Below are 20962 nucleotides of genomic sequence, written 5' to 3' on the forward strand. Positions count from 1 at the left end.
CATGACCTATCTTGGTCCCTTAGCTATATTTGCACAGAGAGGAGTTGTTGGTGATCAGGTGCAGGAACAAATAATAAATGGTACTGACAAGTAATTCCAGAGTCTGGTGAATTGTGGTCCTAAATAAGGAAGTGCAGTACAATTAGGCAGAAGGAGAGAAGAGAGAGGAAAATATTTACAGAAGCTCTTGCAAGTTGAAAGTGCCTTGTGGTCTCTGTAAGGTATTGGTTCTCCTGATTCTGCACTTTGTCTGCCATGGAAGCGAGAGGTCAGTGCTTTTCATTTCCAGCAAGCATGTTAGTTGCCCTACCTCCTGTGGTTAAACATCTCTGCAATGACCTGTCAGAGAATTGATTATTAGCAGTCTAAAGCCAGGGATGCTGTAGGGAGCAGATGGGAAATGGTTTGGCTGCTGCAGTCAGGCTGATTAAAGAATCCTTGGCAATTTTAGTTTATCTTTGGAAATGTACCACCAAAGTTACTGTGAAGCCTGCGGGGTTTGGAAAACTGGATTTCTGAAAAGTCACCTGGTTAAAAGTAGTATTTATGAAAACTCTTAATACCCTCAAAAATAGGACAGTGACTCTCAAAAGAACATTGTGACTACTAAAGATCAGTCCTCAGGATATGTTTTCTTTGTTTGCATCCTGGTGCAGAACTTCTGGGTGGTTTTCTAGGAAGGAAAGCACTTTTTGATAGATACATTAATAGAATTATAGATCTGAAAAAGGCCCTAGACATGTCCAGACTACCCCCCCTACCACACTTAGAGGAATTCTTTATGTAATTTGCTTAATAGATGATTATGCTTTTTCTGCTCAGCACTTTTTTTTTTTAAGATTTTATTTATTTATTTGATAGAGCGCGAGAGAGAACACAAGCAGGGGGAGAGGGAGAGGGAGAAGCAGGCTTCCCGCTGAGCAGGGAGCCCATTGAGGGGCTCGATCCCAGGACCCTAGGATCATGATCTGAGCCAAAGGCAGACACTTAACGACTGAGCCACCCAGGTGCCCCATCTGCTCAGTACTTTCAGTGATAAAGATATGGCTTCATTAAGTATGGTGGGCTATTGTTGGAAATCTCAGGTTATTGAATTTCTTCCTGAGTTAAAACATCTGTCATTCTTTTTTTTTTTTTAATTTTATTTATTTGTCAGAGCGCGCGCAAGCAGGGGGAGAGACAGGCAGAGGGAGAAGCACGCTCCCGCTGAGCAAGGAGCCTGATACGGGACTTGATCCCAGCACCCTGGGATCATGACCTGAGCTGAAGGCAGACTGAGCCACCCAGGCGTCCCAAAACATCTGTCATTCTGTAACTTCTATTCATTGGTCCTGTTTCTACCCTCAGCATCACAGGATAAGTTTCTCTCTTCTACATTTCAACCATCAGATATTTGAAGCTCAGCAACCTGTCTCCCTTCAGTAGTCTCCTTTCCAGACTAAGGAATACCAATTTGTAAGACCTTTGCTCTTATGAAAAATGGCTTTTTGATCTTTCAGTATACTCTTCTGGACATCCTTCTATTTAATGAATATCACTTCAAATGTAGAACCTGGAAATGAGCACAGACCACCAGATGTTCAGTTTTCTTCTCCAGCTTCCCTTTGAGAAGAATCACATTTAAAAAGAAAAGTAATGGCAATATATTTTGTTGACTAGAGAAAAACAAAACAATTTGCCAGGACATACAGAATTGGGGCAAGAGGAATTTGAGGAAGTGTCTTTCCTTACTAGTGTTAAGGCTGAATTTTGGGTTCTACATTATTATAGGCATTGATTTTACCTCAGATCTTTTCAGGAATAATTTTTAATATCTGCATCCAGTTTACTCTTCAGATTATGAAATTCAGTTGGTATTTGTGTTTACAAGAATTGTTCACATTTATGCTACTGAACTGATTTTAGGGCTTCAGATAGTTTTTTAACAAGATGGATATGTACATGTTTTTACATAACTGAAAATCTATTATCTTTTTTAAAAAGTATTTGAGAGCGAGAGAAAGTGTACGCGAGAGCTGGGTAGGGGGAGGGGACTGGGGGAGGAACAAAGGGAGAGGGACAAACAGACTCTGTACTGAGCGCCTGACACAGGCTCCATTCCACAACTCTGAGGTCATGACCTAAGCCAAAACCTAGAGTTGGATGCCCAACTGACTGAGCTACCCAGGTGCCCCTATTACTTTTATACATGACAACAACTTGACTGTAAAACTTGAGTAACAACCTTTTTTCTTCAAAATTCTGTAGATTTTTCATTCTTTTTTAACATTTAATATTGCAGAGCAGTCTGAGGTTGGTCCAAATTTTGTCCTTATAATTGGAGAATTTTGCCAGAATGTGTGCAAGTTTGGCTTTTTAAATTGATTTTGCTAAAGAGTAGTAAACCTTTTTAATCTGCATGCAGGATCTTTTTTAGCTCAAGATATTATTCATTTATTATGTCTTAATGGGTTGCTTTCCTCCCGTTTGTTCTAGTTTCCTCAGTTTTCTTTTCAGTGCTATTAAATGGTATATCTCTCTCAACTTCTCTAATTTTCTTTTTGCTGTCCTTTTTATTCATGTTCTAGGAAAATATCTCAAGTTTTCTTGTAGTTTACTGAATCATTTCCCACAGTTTCAGTTCTGTGCTTTTTTGATTTCTGTGTGAATTTTAATAGGTAGTGCATTTTTTGTTTCCTTCTTCCTTTTTAAAAAATGTCATATCCTCATATCCTTTTGTCTAAGTTCATATCCTTTCATTTCTGCCTGTTTTCTTCTTAATGCTGTCTCTTCCTTACTGGCACACGTCATTTATCCTGCTCCCTATGACAGGTCAACGAGTATAGTAAAGTGAGAACTGTCATAAGCTCTCTGAGCACTATCATTTTTATGTACTTTATATTCTTTCCCCCAGAGTCTCTCTTCCATCATAGTCCTGTTTTCTAGAGGAAGGTTGTATTTGTTTGTTTTGTTTTGTAGAGGAAAGTCTTTTGAAAGTTTTGTTTTTCCAAGGTTAAACAAACATAGGGTTGTTTTAATGGTTAAATTACATACTGATAGTGCAGCTTGGGAGGAAAGTGGGTGAGTCTTAAGTGAATGTGAACGTGTTATGTTCTAAGCCTTGCCACACAGTTGTAAAGATTGCAGAGGTAATAAATTATGATGTTGGAAAGAACTATGCTTTAATGATGCACTATAGTGCAGATTCAGTTGGCATTCCCTTTTCTAGAAATGCTCACTGTCCCTCATAATAGAATTATTTCCAGTACCATTTTCCACTGCCTTATTCACTTATTCACTGCTATATTCCCATCACCTAGCACATAGTAGGTAATAAATACAATTTTTTTTGAATGAATGAACAAAGATAATATTTACTGGAGGCCAAATCTTCTTCGGTGGTATTGAGAATTCCAAACATTTCAACAAAAATTTCTTTAAAATTCTAGATATTTAGGGCACCTGGGTAGCTCAGTCGGTTAAACGTCTGCCTTCAGCTCAGATCATGATCCCAGGATCCTGGGATCAAGCCCTGTGTCAGGTTTCCTGCTTAGCAGGGAGTCTGCTTCTCCCTCCCGGCCCCCCACTCATGCTGTCTCTCTCTGTCTCTGTCGAATAAATAAAATAAATATTTAAAATAAATAAAATTCTAGATATTTTCAGAGGTATCATTTCTCTGACTTCAGGGATAATGTTTCCTTTACCTTGTGGGTGGCATTTTTTCATAGTTCCTACATCAACTCCCCCCCTCATTTGCTCTTCCTTTTATGAAGTAAGGTCTCTGTAGACTCGATGCCAGCAATAGTTGTTCCTAATGGTACTAAGCTCTCTACTTGTGTAAAGGATATATTTTCTTCTCATATCTACAGCTAAATGACAAATCAGTGTGCACAGCTTTCTCTCTTAAATCCCAGTTCCTAGCAAGCATTTCCTTGGGACAGCTCTGCTATCTTGGGATGATGTCTTCTCTTGTAACTGCACCCTGGTTCTTTGATACTGTCTTGAGAGAGTAGGTGAAAAAGTACAATTGGTCTTGTCTCTGTTTGCCTTTTGCTCTGTTATGAGCGTTCTTTTCTAAATGGATATAGAAAGATGGTAGACAGGGGAGTGAGCAAGAACAGAACTCTTTCGCTTTGTCATAAAGTAATAACATGGATGGTATTTGTTGGCTGCCAGGTTTTCTAGATGGTACACTCCCGAAGTCTAGAGGCAGGAGACTGGCGTGTTATAAATTGTCTCCCTCCCCCAACCCCCCTTTTTTAGCTAATCTCTGTTTCATGTGGTGAGGCCTTGGTATTTATCAATACTATGCCACCAATCTTATGTAAAAATGTGAAGAATTATTTCACACTCTGCTTTTAGGGGTTTTAGTAGTGTTCAGTCAGGGTAAAATTTTTTCGTGTGTGTTTATGTGTGTGTGTCTTCATAGATATTTTAGTGGGACGTGGGAAAGGCTACACTGCATTACCCTCTTCGGACATAATTTGAAACCTTGAGTTGAATAAGGCTTACTTAACTGAAATTAAGCTGATTAATTGAGTCCTCTCTGAGGATTGTCTTCTTTAGCTACAGTATTTGTTCTCTATCCTAATGTTATATTTTTCCTAGTTCTGCTTGCTTTTTCTCTTTCACTCTTATCCATAATAAGATTCCCCCCCCCCCCGCCAACAGTAGAATGACAAGGCATCCTTATTGTTGGTAGGGATAGGCCCTGTTAATAGAGGGCTTTTACAGCCTTTGCAAGTCCATGTTCTGATTCTCTGATAATTCAAGAAGAAGCAAGGAGAAAGGGGGTTTGAGTAAAGTTGTGCTAGAGCTTGAATCTGTTATGTGCCAGGGCCTGTATTGATTGAGGGAGGATTGCCAGCTGGCAGTGATAGTAGAAGTAAGTCTCTGGGGAATGGGAAACTAACTCTAGAGGATTCCTAGTTAAGACTTATACAGAATCTCCGGGCATTTGGAAATACTGTACTCTCCCCTGGGGAGATGGAGCGGGAATTAACTTTTCCCTGGTCCAATGTGACTTGGTTAGAAATACAATTGAACCTGTTTGTCTTGTCCATTGTGATGTGATAGCCCCCTAGGAAGAGTCTGTTTTGTGTGGGAGTTTATTTCAGGCTGTCTCCTTGCCTGTATTGTTTCCTTTAACAGTTCTTTAAATTTTCTTTTTCCAGCAATGATGTTGTCCACTGGGCATGTACTGACCAATGTGGCAGGTCTGAGAACATAGCTGAAGCTGAAAATAGGAAAGCTGGGGGCAAGGAAGAGCCTTGAATCTTGAGGTGGGACGTTGACTCTAAGATGTCCTTGAGCAGTGGAGCCTCCGGAGGGAAAGGAGTGGATGCAAACCCGGTTGAGACATACGACAGTGGGGATGAATGGGACATTGGAGTAGGGAATCTCATCATTGACCTGGACGCCGATCTGGAAAAGGACCAGCAGAAACTGGAAATGTCAGGCTCAAAGGAGGTGGGGATACCGGCTCCCAATGCTGTGGCCACACTACCAGACAACATCAAGTTTGTGACCCCAGTGCCAGGTCCTCAAGGGAAGGAAGGCAAATCAAAATCCAAAAGGAATAAGAGTGGCAAAGACACTAGCAAACCCACTCCAGGGACTTCCCTGTTCACTCCAAGTGAGGGGGCAGCTAGCAAGAAAGAGGTGCAGGGACGCTCAGGAGATGGTGCCAATGCAGGAAGCCTGGTTGCTGCTATTGCTCCCAAGGGCTCAGAGAAGGCGGCTAAGGCATCCCGCAGTGTAGCCGGCTCCAAAAAGGAGAAGGAGAACAGCTCATCTAAGAGCAAGAAGGAGAGAAGCGAAGGAGTGGGGACTTGTTCAGAAAAGGATCCTGGGGTCCTCCAGCCAGTTCCCTTGGGAGGACGGGGTGGTCAGTATGATGGAAGTGCAGGGGTGGATACAGGAGCTGTGGAGCCACTTGGGAGTATAGCTATTGAGCCTGGGGCAGCGCTCAATCCTTTGGGAGCTAAACCGGAGCCAGAGGAAGGGGAGAATGAGTGTCGCCCGCTAAAGAAAGTCAAGTCTGAAAAGGTAAGAGGTGGCCAGATCTGGCTGCCTACTGCCAGTCAGAACTGCCCTGGACTAACCACTAAATGCTTTGTGCACTCTGTGGGAGGCTCATTAGTTTGTGGGTAATGACCAATTACAAGGTCAGAGCAGCTGGTAATGATAATGTGGTTTTGTTCCAAATTAGGGGATTCTCTATAGATTCATTAACAGCAGGCCTGGCCATTTTGGAGAATATCTATTGTTGGGGGCAGCTACTTGGTAGAATGAATTTTCTCTTAAGTCAAGTTGAGAACCTGCTACCTCGTTCTTGTCCCACCCTCAGACACTTGTTGCTGGAGACTGGCATCAACCTTTACGTGGTCCCCAGCTTGCTGGTATTTCATCCTCAGAGTCATTGATAAACTTTATAAGTTGATGATAGGCTTTCGGTTGAGTGTTCTTTTTAATGGAATAAATGGTGCTGCTGGGTTTCTGGAAGAGAAAAGGTTAAATAAGTTTCATGGTATGATATCTACCAAGTGTTCTATTGGTGGCTACCAAGGAGCAAAGGGGCAGGTAAATAAGGGAGCAAGAGGTACTGACTGTACTAAGAGGTACTTAATCATAAGGCCTTACGAGTTAGTGTTGTGGCTATGCATGTTTGGCCTTGAAAGAGATTCTTTGGCCATTAAAGGTATAGTTCTTGGCCACGTATCTACCTCAAATATTGGTAATCACAGTGTCCTGGTGGTTTAATAGCTGCCAAACCGTGTAATGATACCTTACCTTCTGCTTGAGTTGAAAGGACAGGTGCTTGTAGCCACAGGAGGGGCTCTCCTCCTCTGGGAAGATGATCTTAGTTCATGTCTCAGGAAATAGAGCTTGCAGGGCTGGAGCAGAGTAGGTGTGAGTCTAGGGTCAGCTCAGGCTGCCTTAAACTTCAGCAGCTTACAATTTCCTGCAAAGCGGCTGGCCTGGTGATGAGCTCTTCATTGGCTCTTGATTTTTTCCGCTGTGTTTTGCTCACCCCGTGCTTTCAGCTGATCCCAGCAGATGCAGTATAAATTGGTTTCTCTGTAATTACATCAGCTGCAACAGGGAATACCTATTTCCATATGTAAGTGTTAATAAATAGAGGCTGCATGTGTATGTTTGTGTGGTGGTGCCCTCTCCGTGCCTGGATTCCAGTGGTAGGCTGTGCTGTCTTTGCTGTAGGTATTTTGGTCTTTGCCTCCGGCACATCTGTAGCTCTTAGCAACATCTGGGCTTCCCTGGTAACAGGGCTGTGAATTTTCTTCCACTAATAACACAATGGTTCATTCCCTTTCACCAGTGGCAGCTGCCAGAGAGAAACTGTCTGTGTTTAGGTGACAGATGCTATAGTCCACCTCAGCAGCATCAAGTTCCAGCTGGCTACTGGCATGGCTCATCCTCTGCTGGCTGTGATTTACCATTTTCTCTGGGGTGCAGATAATACTGTTTTAAAGAGGCCTAGGAGTACCAGGAGTTCTTGCTTCTGTTCCAGGCCCATTAGACTGTTCCCTACATCTGGCTGCAATAAACTCTTGCCATATATCCATGTTCATAATCACTGTACTTCCTGTGCTGAAAAGTGGCCACTTTTTTAAAAAAAGATTTATTTATTTATTTGACAGAGCGTGCACGCGCACGCATGCATGCACAAGCAGGGAGAGTGGCAGGGAAAGGGAGAAGCAGGCTCACCTTGGAGCAGGGACCCCGATGCAGGGCTCTATCCCAGGACCCTGGGATCATGACCTGAGCCGAAGGCAGATGCCCAACTGACTGAGCCACTCAGGCACACTGAAAAGTGGCCACTTCTGAGAGTGGACTTCATTTTCCTTTCTGTTTAGAACTCTTGACTCACGTCGCAGTCTTGTAGGCCCAGTAGTCATCTGCAGGTGAAAGGATTAATGATGCTGAGCTTCATGCTGGATTTACGTCTAAATGTCCATGATAGTCTCCAACAGAGTAGCAAATGGAACCTGTTTTCTTTTCTTTTAAGATTTTATTTATTTATTTGACAGAGAGAGGGGCAGGGAGAGAGGGAACACAAGCAGGGGGAGCAGCAGAGGGAGAAGCAGGCTTCCCACGGAGCAGGGAGCCCGACGCGGGCTCGATCCCAGGACTCTGGGATCATGACCTGAGCTGAAGGCAGACGCTTAACGACTGAGCCACCCAGGCACCACCGGAACCTGTTTTCTCTTAGAGGTCCCGTGACCAGTTGAGTGGTTGCCCTTCAGATTATAATTGGGCTGAAAGATGCAGTGTATTCAGCTAAGAAAGCACCTTGGTGCCAGGGAGGTTTGCCCCTTCATAATGTAGCTGTGGTATATAAGCCTTGTCTCCCAAGGAGACTGACAGTGGGGCAATGGAATGAGAGAGAAAAGGGAGAGACTGCTTCAGTTTTTGGAAGAAAGATAAAATTGCTGGGAGGTACTTTTAGAAGCAGAAAGTTGCTGTGCAGTTTGATGTTACTGTAAGCCAAAACCTGGTTTCTCAGTTCCTTTCCCTATTCCCTCAACCCTTTTGAACAGTCTGGTTCTGGGGGTGCTTTTCCATAAAGCCTTTGATCATTGAAATAATTATTTAAATAAATGTTAGGAAGTTGCTAGGAGATGAAAACACTACAGGGAGAGAGTGTTTCTAGAATGGGAGGAGGGGAAGACTTAAGGGAAGAGAAGGCTAGGAATCTTACAGCAGATCAGCTTTTGGGAAACAAGGACTCCAGAGTTTAGAGTATAATAGGGGCTCAGTGATGATAAGGATTATAGCTTATATGCTAAGTCTTTGAAAACTTTAAGATTTTCTCTCTTAGATATGGGCTTGCCTATGCCTTAACTGGTTTGGAATGTTCCTTCTATGTGGGGACAACCAACAGAACTAAAACAGCAAAACATGTTTTGATATAATCTGGGAATTATATACCCTGAGCTGGGAGCTATCATGAAGAAAGAAAACTCATAAAATTTGGGAAGCGTCTTGACTGATGTCTCCCCCTAACCATGTCCGCCTACCCTCCCCACCCCTCACCACCTTGGAAACAGGGGAGAAGACAAATAGAGTTTGTGGTGTAGGGTAGAATTGTCACATGTCTACCACTAGCTAATGAGGGAGATTTGAGTATTCAAATTATCCACCTCAGGACCTTCTTTCTCATCAAGGTAAGTATCTCAGGCTATGGCTGAGGGAATTTCCTATTAGCCAAGAATGTGGATTTCCCTTCATGGGATCCTGCTTAGGCTCCACCACACCTTTGTCTGGAAGGGCTCACTGTGCTGTTTTCCAGAGTTGTAGGAGAGACCAGAATGGCTCTTAGCAACTGCTGCTGCCCTGAATTGTTATTGAACTCATACTTCCTGCCAGCTAAAGAGATGGGGGAGGGAATGTTGAGGAATAAACAAGACAGAGCCTTTAGGCTCCTGCCTGTTCCCTTGCCTTTGGTTTGATTGATAGATTGTTAAGTTAGGGATGGAAGGGGAGGAAGGGTTCCTGCCTGAATGTTCCAAGCTTAGAGCTTAGTGCTTGCATTGCCACTCTGACAGGCAAGAAAAAAAAAAGAATTTAAAAACTATAGAAGGCAGTGATGTATCTGCTGAGTCTGTCCCGCAGTACAGACTCTTGTCAGAATCAGGGCTTAAACCAGGAATTTAAGGTGAGACTCATTTTTTTCAAATCATACAAAGTAACCAGTAGGCTCTAGTGGCTAAAGGATCTAGAGGTTTGCAACCAGAAGCTCCCCTGGCCTCTTTAGCTGCTGTTTTTGATCTTGCAAGGTAGGAACAGTCTGCACTCCTGTTTTGGGTCTCAGGTTCTGCTACTCTCAGACTGCTACATATATTACCACTTCCCCCCCTTACTTTAGGATACAAAAAAAGAAAAGAAAAAAAAAAAACACCATTAAGTGTGCTCTTTGCTCTTTCGCCTTCTGATCATGCTTGCTATCATATCCTGTGTTCTAAGAGCATCTTCCTTTGCCCTTGGTTTTTGTTTTCCTGCCCTAGTTTATGCCTTCCAGCTCAGTTCTCTCGTGTTAAATCCCTCATTGCCCAATCAAGGTCAGGTCTTTTTTTCCTTCTGATTCAAGGCTTTCTCTCTTAAAGCTTCCTCCTTCACTAGCTGTTCTTTCTCAGCTATTGATGGCATAGCAGTCAGCCATGCTTCCTGAAGCCAAATGCCCTCAAGCATTTTCCTACATGGAAAAAATTAAAAAGAAATTGATATTTATGTGGGACAGAGATGCAACAGAGCCTGAACTTAATTTATTTTTTCTTCAGTAGCTCTGTTTTCCATCTGGGTGTTGTAATTCAAGGAGGTCCCACAGAAAAATTATCTTGTCCAATCTCCTCATTTTATGGAAGAAGAAACTAAGACCAGGGAGGTCATATGACTTGCCTAGGCTTTCACGGGTAGTCAGTAGCAAAGTCAGGCTTAGACACCAGGTTTTTGGTGACCAAGTTCTTATGGCATATTGTTATTCTGGGGTATTTAAAAAGTCTTCAACTGTTATGAGGGATTCTTTGTTTTCCCATTCTAAAAACTACCTTAGAAACATTGGATGTAAATTCTCAGATACTCTTGAAACTGTTTTCATTGTTTTTCATACTGATTTTAACGTTGTAGATGCTTAATAAACAAAGGATCCTTGAGTTTAGATTTCCTTGGTATGATGATGTTTGCAAAGAACTATTTACAGCTGGTGTTAAACCTATCCTATTATCCTGTTAAATATAAAGAGGGAAAGTTACTTTTAAACTGCTACTTTGAGCTTGGTTTTGTGTGTGTGTGTGTGTGTGTGTTTTCTGGAATATTGCATTCAGATTTCCATTGTAAGCGTTGAGGCATTGCCATTTCTTTGCAATTGCAGGTAAGAGAACAAAACCCTATTGCTTCTTGGACATATCACTAGTAGGCAGACCTTAAATGTATTGTGGATATTAACTGTTTTATAAAGACATGATATATACTGTTGAATACCATTTATTCAGTACATTAACTGAGTGCATTTTATTTATTTTTATTTAAAAAATTTAATTGAGATATAGTTGACAATTGAGTGCATTTTAGATTCCAGGTATTGTGCTTGGTGCTTGGTATGTACTAGTGAATAAAACAGAGAAGTTTCCTGCTCTTTGGACCTTACAGTTTACCATCTACAGTAGAGTCCCTAAAAGTGTGGCCCATAAAACCATGTGTATCACATCACCTGAGTGTCAAAATGCAGATTCTTGACCCTACGCCAGTTCTGCTAAGTAAGTTTTAGGAGTGGGGGCCCAAAAATCTGCCAGAAGTCTCTCCAGATAATTGCTATATACTTTAACATTTGAAAACCATGACAAATTTTCTTTTTAAGGTGAGAATTGGGAACCACTTCTGACATAAAACACTAGCTTTTTTTCTAAACTTAAATTTCACATCAACTTTTATCTATAACTTAGTGGTTAAGAGTATAAACTCTGGAGCCAGACTACCTGGTTTGTATCGCAGCTTTGCCACTTACTATTTTTTTTTTTTTTAAGATTTTATTTATTTGACAGAGAGAGACACAGCAAGAGAGGGAACACAAGCAGGGGGAGTGGGAGAGGGAGAAGCAGGCTTCCCGCGGAGCAGGGAGCCTGATGTGGCGCTCGATCCCAGGACCCTGGAACCATGACCTGAGCCGAAGGCAGATGCTTAATGACTGAGCCACCCAGGCACCCCGCAACTTTGCCACTTATTAACTGAGTGATCTTGAGCAAGTTACCTAACTGCTCTCAGTTTTTTCAACTGCGAAATGAGGAAAATAATAGTTCCTACATTGGGTTGTTAAGAGATTAAATTAGTTAATGCATATAAAACACTTTGAACAGTGTGTGGCATTCAGTAGGAAGCATTCAGTAAATATTAGAAAGAGAGAAAAACACGATTTAAGTTAAAATATGTCTCAGTCTCCCCTAGGCAATAATGGGCTGAAATATAACCACATTCCACCTATACAGGAAGCCCAGTATAAATAGATAAACATGTTGGCTAAGATTTTGAGCACTGTGCTCAGAAGAAGATCCAAACCTGGGTTGGGAAATTTTCATGCTGGTAATGGGTTCTAAAGGTCCTGATATTTATAGTGGGGATTGGAGAAGGGGAGAGACCGAAAATTGGCTTTAAAAGATCTTGACGTAGCCTATTGAATTTCACATTTCATATAAATTGAGTTTCCTTTCTGGCCATATCCCTGATGTGGGATTGGGTATGTTGGATAGATGTTATTGTGGGTTTGCCAGCCTGTGCAATCTCGTGTATGCTGGAAGAGCACTAAATGCTTTTTGTTTCTACACAAGAGTGCATGGAAAATCTAAGTCCCAGTTCTTAATCTTCCTCCCCCAGTGCGAACTTGTATTTTTGCCATTTGGGTATAAGAGGTTTTACCAGCAGAGCTCATCCAGGGAGGCAGCAGGGCTTGGGCTTTCAGGCTGGAGGTGGCAGTAACATACACAGCTGAGATCCTGCCACTGCTGGCTGGCTGAGCCCTCCTCTCTGTGGTTTTCACTCTTCAAGCCATGCTTGAGTAACCCGCCTCCAGAGCTGCTGACAGGGCTGTGTTCAGAGGCCTTGGAAATTACACTGTTCATTTCCTTATCATCCCCTGACCTGCAGTGCAGAGCTTCTGGTGCAGGAACAAGGCAGAAAAAAATCCAGACGGCTCCCAGCCAGCATGTGTCAAGGGCTACAAAGAAGGAAATTGGACTTGCTCACTTCAAAACTGTGGGGTTAGGCTTTGATTTTTGGTTCCTGCCGAGAGTTATTTGTGTGTGTGCGCATGTTCTATCTCTGTATATATGTATAGAATGAGTCTGTGCATGGCAGAGCTGTAGAGGAGGAGCATCTGAAAGTAGAGAGCAGAGGGAAGATTGCTTTTCTCTTTGGTTAATTTCCCAGTTGTGCCATTGGGATGGGCCTGGAAGGATTAGCATCAGGAAGGTGCCAAGCTATATTAATATTTTAAAGTATATTTCTCTTGGTACAGTTTAGTCATGGTTGACAGCACCCACCCAAGTAAGAAGCTTCCCTGGCAGGCTGAGGAGACGTTTTTAACAAATCCTATGCCTGAAGTCATTCGTCCTACATGACATTGACGTAATCAATGTTTAAGCTACTTGAGAAAGGATAGACTTTGGGTCAGTCTTGCGTTAGAGAAATAGCTCTTTTGAGATGGAGGATAGTGTGACAAAAGAGAGGCAGAAGGAATTTATAGCATTTTGAGATTTTCTGTTCATAGGGCAAAATTCTGTGATATTTTTAGAACCTGTCCTCGATTTTTTTAGTATTACAAAACAATCTACCTCCTTTTTCTTTTGGCGTTTCTCTTGCCCTAGGACACCCAAAGGAAACACTTTTAGGCTGAAGAAGTAAAATGTGGATGGTGACAGGCCCTTGAGCAGAATTTTACAGTCATTCTGTTCTTAATTTTCCTCTTTTGGATTTCCACTGTCTTAATGTCACTGGTGATATTGGGGCCTTTGTGAAGTGGGGGGAAAAAAGTCTTTTAGCTTTCAGACCCTGGAGGTTTTTTTAAGTCCTAAGTGTCTCTCTTGTTAGAAGTACTCTGTAGAGAAGTGTTTTCACATGAGAAAATGATAGCTAAGGTGAGAGGGGATTACTTCCTTTTACCTTTTTATAAAGCAGTAGTCCCTGTACCAGCAGCAGCAACATCTGGGAATGTGTTAGAAATTGAAATATCAGGGGCCATCCCAGTCCCCCAAATCAGAAACTCTGGGGTTGAGGCCCAACAATTTGTGTTTAAACATTAGCTCTTTCTAAGACGTTTTTGTTTTTTTTTTTAAAGATTTTATTTATTTGACAGAGAGAGACATAGCGAGAGAGGGAACACAAGCAGGGGGAGTGGGAGAGGGAGAAGCAGGCTTCCTGCCGAGCAGAGAGCCCGATGTGGGGCTCGATCCCAGGACCCTGGGACCATGACCTGAGCTGAAGGCAGACACTTAACCAGGCTCCCCACATTAGCTCTTTCTTTGACCATGATACGCACCAAAGTTTGAGATCTGCTATCATAGAGCACCTTCCCCATTTATTTATTTATTTATTTATTTATTTTTAAAGATTTTGTTTATTTGTCAGAGAGAGCGCGTGCACAAGCAGGAGTGTGGCAGGCAGAGGGAGAAGCAGGCTCCCTGGTGAGCAAGGAGCCCACTGCGGGACTCAATCCCAGGACCCTGGGATCATGACTGGAGCCGAAGGCAGACGCTTAACTGAGCCACTCAGGCATCCAGCACCTTCCCCTTTTAATAATGAGGATCAAATTGGAAAAATTGGAAGGAATACCTAAGGGTTTGGGACTTTGAGAGCAGTAGAAATATTTAAAATATTTAACTTTTCTAAGCTTCTTTTCTTTTTTTTTAAAGATTTTTATTTACTTGAGACAGAGAGCACGGGCGGGGGAGAGGGGCAGAGAGAGAAAGAGAAGCAGACCTCTGCTGAGCAGAGAGCCCGACGCGGGGCTCGATCACAGGACCCCGGTACGATGACCAGGGCCAAAGGCAGACGCTTAACTGACTGGGCCATCCAGGCTCCCCTAAGCTTCTTTTCTCATCTGTAATATGGAAGTGAATAATAGTACTGACCTTATTGTGAGTTTTAGATCAGATAAAGAACATTAAGCACTCAGCACAGTGCCTAGCATGTTGTAACTACTCAATAAATGTTAGCTATTGCTAATATAATGTTACTAGCTGTGAGGTGCAAGGTCATTGTGAAATTAAGATGAAAGGATATCTTTAGAGACTTTAAAGAGTTAAGCACCTGAAAGTTTTAGAAAAGAGTGAGTTTGAGACGCCTGGGTGGCTCAGTTGGTTAAGCGACTGCCTTCGGCTCAGGTCATGATCCTGGAGTCCCGGGATCGAGTCCCACATCGGGCTCCCTGCTTAGCAGGGAGTCTGCTTCTCCCTCTGACCCTCCCCCTCTTGTGCTCTCTCTCTCTCTCATTCTCTCTCTCTCAAATAAATAAAATCTTAAAAAAAAAAAAAGAATGAGTTTATGATAGCTTATATTTTAACTCCTGGTTTCCAGGAAGGCTTGAGGAGAGAGAGATTGAGTCAGAGCATTTGGAGCCATTGAGGTCTAGAGTTATATTGTTTGATTGATTAGTTAGTTTGGAACTGTTTGTTGGACTCCTTTTGGTACAGGGCTGATCTCAGGTTGAAGAACCATGGCTCTTGGGGTGCCTGAGTGGCTCAGTTGGTTAAGCGTCTGCCTTCAGCTCAGGTCATGATCTCAGGGTTGCCCCGCATCGGGCTCCTTGCTCAGCAGGGAGTCTGCTTTTCCTTCACCCTCTGCCTCTCTTCCCACTGCTGCTCTCTCCCTCTCTCTCTCATGCTCACCCTCCTTCCTCTCTCAAATAAATAAATAAAATTGTAAAAAAAAAATAAAAACCATGACTCTTGCTTAACTGTTTTCCATTAAAGTCAGGTTTTTTTGGTATATATTCAGGCCTTCTGAACTGTTTTTCTAAGGATTGAAATGAATGTAACATGATTGCTTTAGTTTAGAAAGTTTTTTCCCTTTTATTAATCCTTTTTTTTTAAGATTTTATTTATTTATTTGACAGAGAGAGACAGAGCGAGAGAAGGAACACAAGCAGGGGGAGTGGGAGAGGGAGAAGCAGGCTCCCCCCTGAGTAGGGAGCCCATGCGGGGCTCCATCCCAGGACCTTGGGATCATGATCTGAGCCTAAGGCAGACGTTAACGACTGAGCCACCCAGGCGCCCCTCCCTTTTGTTAATCCTTAAGGAGTACAGACTTTAGCCTTTTGAAGGAATTAGAGCTATAATCTGAACAGTGAGGAGAAGAGTGAGGATTAAGGTACTTCTTTTTGTGAACTTGTCACTAGCTGCAGGAAATAAAAAGGCAGTTTTTAGATTTTTGGTAGTGGTCAGTTTTCAACTTGAAATATTATCCATTGGAAGAGTACAATTTGACTTTGTGCCTGAAAAATACACTAATTGAGTATTTTTTTATTTTTTTATTTAAGATTTTATTTATTTATTTGACAGAGAGAGACACAACAAGAGAGGGAACACAAGCAGGGGGAGTGGGAGAGGGAGAAGCAGGCTTCCCGCTGAGCAGGGAGCCCGATGCAGGGCTCGATTCCAGGACCCTGGGATCATGACCTGAGCCGAAGGCAGAAGTCGGACACTTAACCGACTGAGCCACCCAGGCGCCCCCAATTGAGTATTTTTTAATTTGAGACCGTTGGGTTCCAGCCCTACTAGCAAATACTATATTGTATTTAAATGAGCCAGACCTGGCCATTAAATTTTTTCATGGTCTTTTTTTAAATTAAGGAATAATTGACATAATATATTAGTTTCAGGTATAAAACATGATGATTCAGTATTTGTATATATTGCAAAATGATCACCACAGTAAGTCCAGTTAACATCCATAACTACATATAGTTACAAAAGTCTTTTTCTTCTGATGAGAACTTTCAAGATTTATTCTCCTAGCTACTTTCAAATATGCAATACAATATTATTAACTATGGCCACCATGCAATACATTATTACATCCCTATGGCTTATTCATTATTACATCCCCATGGAAATTAGTACCTTTTGACCTTTTTTACCCATTTCACCCACTCCTCATCTCAGGCAATCACCGATATATTCTCTATATCTATGAGCTTGGGTGGTTTTTTGTTTTGTTTAAATTCCACATATAGGGGTGGCTCAGTCGGTTAAGTGTCCGACTTCTGGGTTCAGCTCAGGTCATGATCTCGGGGTTGTGGGATTGAGCCATGCATTGGGCTCTGCACTGAGCGTGGAGCCTGCTTAAGAGTGTCTCTCTCCCTCTCCCTCTTCCCAACACCTGCCCCCCACCCTCGCACGTGCACGCACACGGTCCCTCTCTCTCAAAAAAAAAAATAGATTCCACATGTAAGTGAGATCATATAGTATTTATCTTTTTCTGACTTGTTTCACTTAGCGTAGTGCCTTCAAGGTCCCTCTGTGTAGTTGCAAATGGCAAGATTTCATTCTTTTTTTATGAATGAAAAATAGTCCATTTTATATACAAGTACACATGCCAGATTTTCTTTATCCATTCATCCACTGATGGACATTTAGGTTGTTTCCATGTCTTGGCTATTGTAAATAATGCTGCAGTGAACAAGGGGGGGTGCATATATCTTTTCAAATTAGTTTTTGTTTTCTTTGGATAAATGTCCACAAGTGGAATTGCTGGATCATATAGTAGTTCTATTTTTAGTTTTTTGAGGAAACTATTTTCCATAGTGGCTGCACCAGTTTACATTCCCACCAATATAGTGCTCAAGGGCTTCTTCTTCTCCACATCCTCACCAATACTTATTTCTTACCTTTTTAATAATAGCTATTCTAACAGGTGTGAGGTCGTACCTTATTGAGGTTTTGATTTGCATTTCCCTGATGATTAGTGACATTGGACATCTTTTCATGTACCTCTTGGCCATCTGTATGTCTTCTGTTGGCCTCCATCTTTGTTAGTGGGTTCTTTTCATCATAAAAAGTTTTTTATAAACTGGTTCCCAGCCCACTCAACTCAGAGTTGATATTTCCTATCAGATACATTTCTTTAGAAGTTAAGTACTTAACTCTGCACTGAATTAATCCTTAGTGAAAGGTACAGAGAGTATTGTAGAAAGGAGGTGTAAATATTCATCATACACCAAGCAAAGTAATGTGAGGTTAGAGAAATTAACATTCAAGTTGAAGAGTTTCTTAGTGTGGAGGCTTCTCAACTGGAGGTGCAAAATCATTTTGGAGCTTCTACAAAAGTAAAAGTGCCCTACTAAAGTAAAATCTTTAGAGCTGGGGACTCCAAGCATGTACATATTTTTTAAAATTTTGACAGATGCTTTTCATGTACCTCTTGGTTAAAAACCACTATCATTGTGGAAGTTGTCCTTGTTATTTTGCCATTTCCAGATAGAGCTATGCACTACACTTTAGGTATCATGTGATTCTCAAGTTTCTCAACACGCTCAAGATTCTCCTCCAACTCTCCTTTTTCATTTCTCACTCATTGTGTGGGGGTCAGTCATTTCAGAATACAGCTATAATGAATCTGACTTCTTGTTACCCCCTTAATTAGGAGAATTCCTGAATTTCTGATAGTTATAGTTGTTAAAGGAGGACATCCATATCAGTGTTACTGATTCAATTTTAAATTATTGTTCCAGAATTTTCAAGTCAAATCTGAGCAAAGTTCTTTTTTTAAAAAAGATTTTATTTATTTATTTATTTAAGAGAGCACAAGTGAGCAGGGGGAGGGGCAGAGGGAGAAGCAGATTCCCTGCTGAGCACGGAGTTGGATGTGGGGCTCCATCTCAGTACCCCGAGACTATGACCCGTGCTGAAGGCAGATGCTTAACCGACTAAGCCACCCAGGCGCCCAAAATTTGAGCAAAATTCTTATGACTAGATATATTTGCCATATAGGCAACTTGTGATTTTTTTTTAGATTTTATTTATTTATTTGACAGAGAGAGGCACAGCGAGAGAGGGAACACAAGCACAGGGAGTGGGAGAGGAAGAAGCAGGCTTCCCGCAGAGCAGGGAGCCCAATGTGGGGCTCAGTCCCAGGACCCTGGGATCATGACTTGAGCCCAAGGCAGATGCTTAACCGACTGAGCCACCCAGGCGCCCCTATTGATCTATACACTAGATGGATCTCTTTAGGTTTTGGAGTATTTCAAATATACACACCACTGAAAGGAAGAGAAAAAATGGCAAATGTGGGGAAGAAGTCATCATACAATGTGACTACACATTTATATACACCATATTAGACTAGATCTTAAATCCGTCAGTATGCAGATTCTTAAACATCTGGTGGAGTGTCTGTTTTAGATAAAATATGCCATAAGGCATTTTTCATTTTGCTTATACATATGTGCTTGAGAATGTGGAGACTTGAAATCAAACAAGCTGATTGCTTATTACAATTTCAGAAAGAGGCTGAGAAATTTTTTCATTTTTGTTTGCGTCTGGTATCTTTCCTATCCTTTCCCATCCCTAACAGGGATCAGGTTCTAAAGTCAGGGTATGAACCACTTGGTTAGAAAATACTTTTGAAAGTTACTTAGGATGTCCCCATGTTGGAGATTGACATACTGACTTCATAAATTCAACACAAACAATTTTTTCTCCAGCATTGAAACAAACCATTGTTTTTTCAGTTTGAGGTCTCATGTAAAATCTGGCTTGTGTTTAAGGACTGTATTGATGAAAAATATGTATTTGTAAATACTAGAGTTCCCCTAACCTTGGCTAAATACACAGTGAGAGGCACATGGGATTGGAAATCAGATAAGTGAACATAAATTTCAGGTCTCCCTATCTCTGGCTCCCTACAGAGTCTATACTCAATGAGTGGAATAACTGTGAGGCCCAAACCATTCAAATTGTTCTTTCTTTTCTTTTTATTGCCAGCAACATATAGTTTATTTGATTATGTTAAATGTATATATCCAGTTATCTATTTAGTATACAAAGGTATTTTATGACAGAGGAAATCTTGGGGTGCAGATTTTCTCTGTAGTGGAAATTTATAGATCCTTGGATTGAACTGAGCTTAATATAATTAATATTCTTTTGTAGCATTTACTTTTCAAGTCCAGCTTTAATGTTCCTCACAATAACCACAAATTCTTTCTCTTTTAGGCTCCTTCGTCTTGTATATGGTAGCCTCAGGTCTTACCCTTGAGTGAAACAAGGGTCATCCTAGAGGCAAAATGAAGAACAGGGCTGTTCTCCTCTTACCAACATAAATATCCCTGAGCCTCGTGTCTCTTAGGCTTAGTGCCTTTGGTCTCTGAATTACTCTTCAGTTTCTATCTTTTTCTGACTTTCAGCTAGAATCTAACCATACCTTTTTTTTTTTTTTTTAATCCTGTTGTTTTAATTCTTTTTTGTTATTTCTGAGGCTCTTAAGTTTGTTATTGGTCCGGTCTTAACCAAGTGGGATTATATTTAGTTATACAGATTTAGAGAGGTCTTTCCTTCTTCCTCCTCCCCTACTGAAAATGATTAACCAGGAAAAGGTAACCATGTTTTATGTTCTACATGGGCATTCATTGGACTCTGGGCACAACATTGGTTTTATCAAGAAAACCACTGTACTGTTTACAATGAGGTTTTACTCATTCTTTGAAATTGTTATTAAACTGCTTAGCTACTGCTTAGAGATGGCACTGCTGTGAATAGTATACCTTATTTGAAAGCTTGGTGCCAGTGCTATGCTTTTAGCTGTGTACTGGTGGCACCTCTTAGAACGTTGCACCTGCCCTATAAGACAGGATGAACAGAAGTTTTCATGTTGAAGAACTAAGTAAAAATGATTCTTAAAAAAAAAAAAGATTCTGGGTGTAGGCCAAGAAACATCACTGAGGAAGAAGAGAAGTATAGTTTGCTTCTCCCTAGGAAGCAGTTTGGGCAGGGCAAAACTCCCAGAAATGGACATTCTAAGCTTACTGACTTGGGAAGCTCTGGGGTTTTGCCCCTCAGCCTTTGTGAAATGGAGCTTCTTTTCAGAAGGAGGGATAGGGATGGGACAGACTTAAAGGCTTAAAATAATGCTACTTTCCAACCCTCTAATCACTCCCTTAGAACTAAACTGGAGGTGTCCTCAGATACCACACAGAGGCAAAGATTGACTATTACTTAGGACCCAAGTTAGATAGGATTGTCCCTAACTTCTGCTGGATTAGTGACCTGAAGTGGCAGAGGAAAGTGTGGGAAGATAGTTGGAAAATAATACAATGACATTTTTATATCTGAAAAATTTTCAGATTTTTCATTTGTTTTTATTTCCTAGTCACATTGCATCCTCCATTTCATATCTAATAACCAAAATCAGGAGAAAAGGGCCAGGCAAATCCACTTTAATCCTTCCCATTCCCTTGTCCCCATAGAGCTTTGATACT

General features: G+C 41.5%; 1 protein-coding gene across 1 annotated transcript in view; it reads left to right on the forward strand.

The window, feature by feature from the left end:
• The window catches only part of ZNF609 (zinc finger protein 609), a 213714-nt gene that overhangs the window by 23902 nt on the left and 168850 nt on the right, over positions 1-20962 (forward strand). Inside the window, exon 2 of the mRNA XM_032417226.1 lies at positions 5154-6027. Within this exon, the coding sequence (XP_032273117.1) occupies positions 5281-6027 (747 nt within the window). The 5' untranslated portion in view covers positions 5154-5280. The remainder of the gene's footprint in view (positions 1-5153; positions 6028-20962) is intronic.

Source organism: Phoca vitulina, unplaced genomic scaffold (genome assembly GCF_004348235.1).
Source record: "Phoca vitulina isolate PV1807 unplaced genomic scaffold, GSC_HSeal_1.0 scaffold20, whole genome shotgun sequence".
Taxonomy (NCBI): Eukaryota; Metazoa; Chordata; class Mammalia; order Carnivora; family Phocidae; genus Phoca; species Phoca vitulina.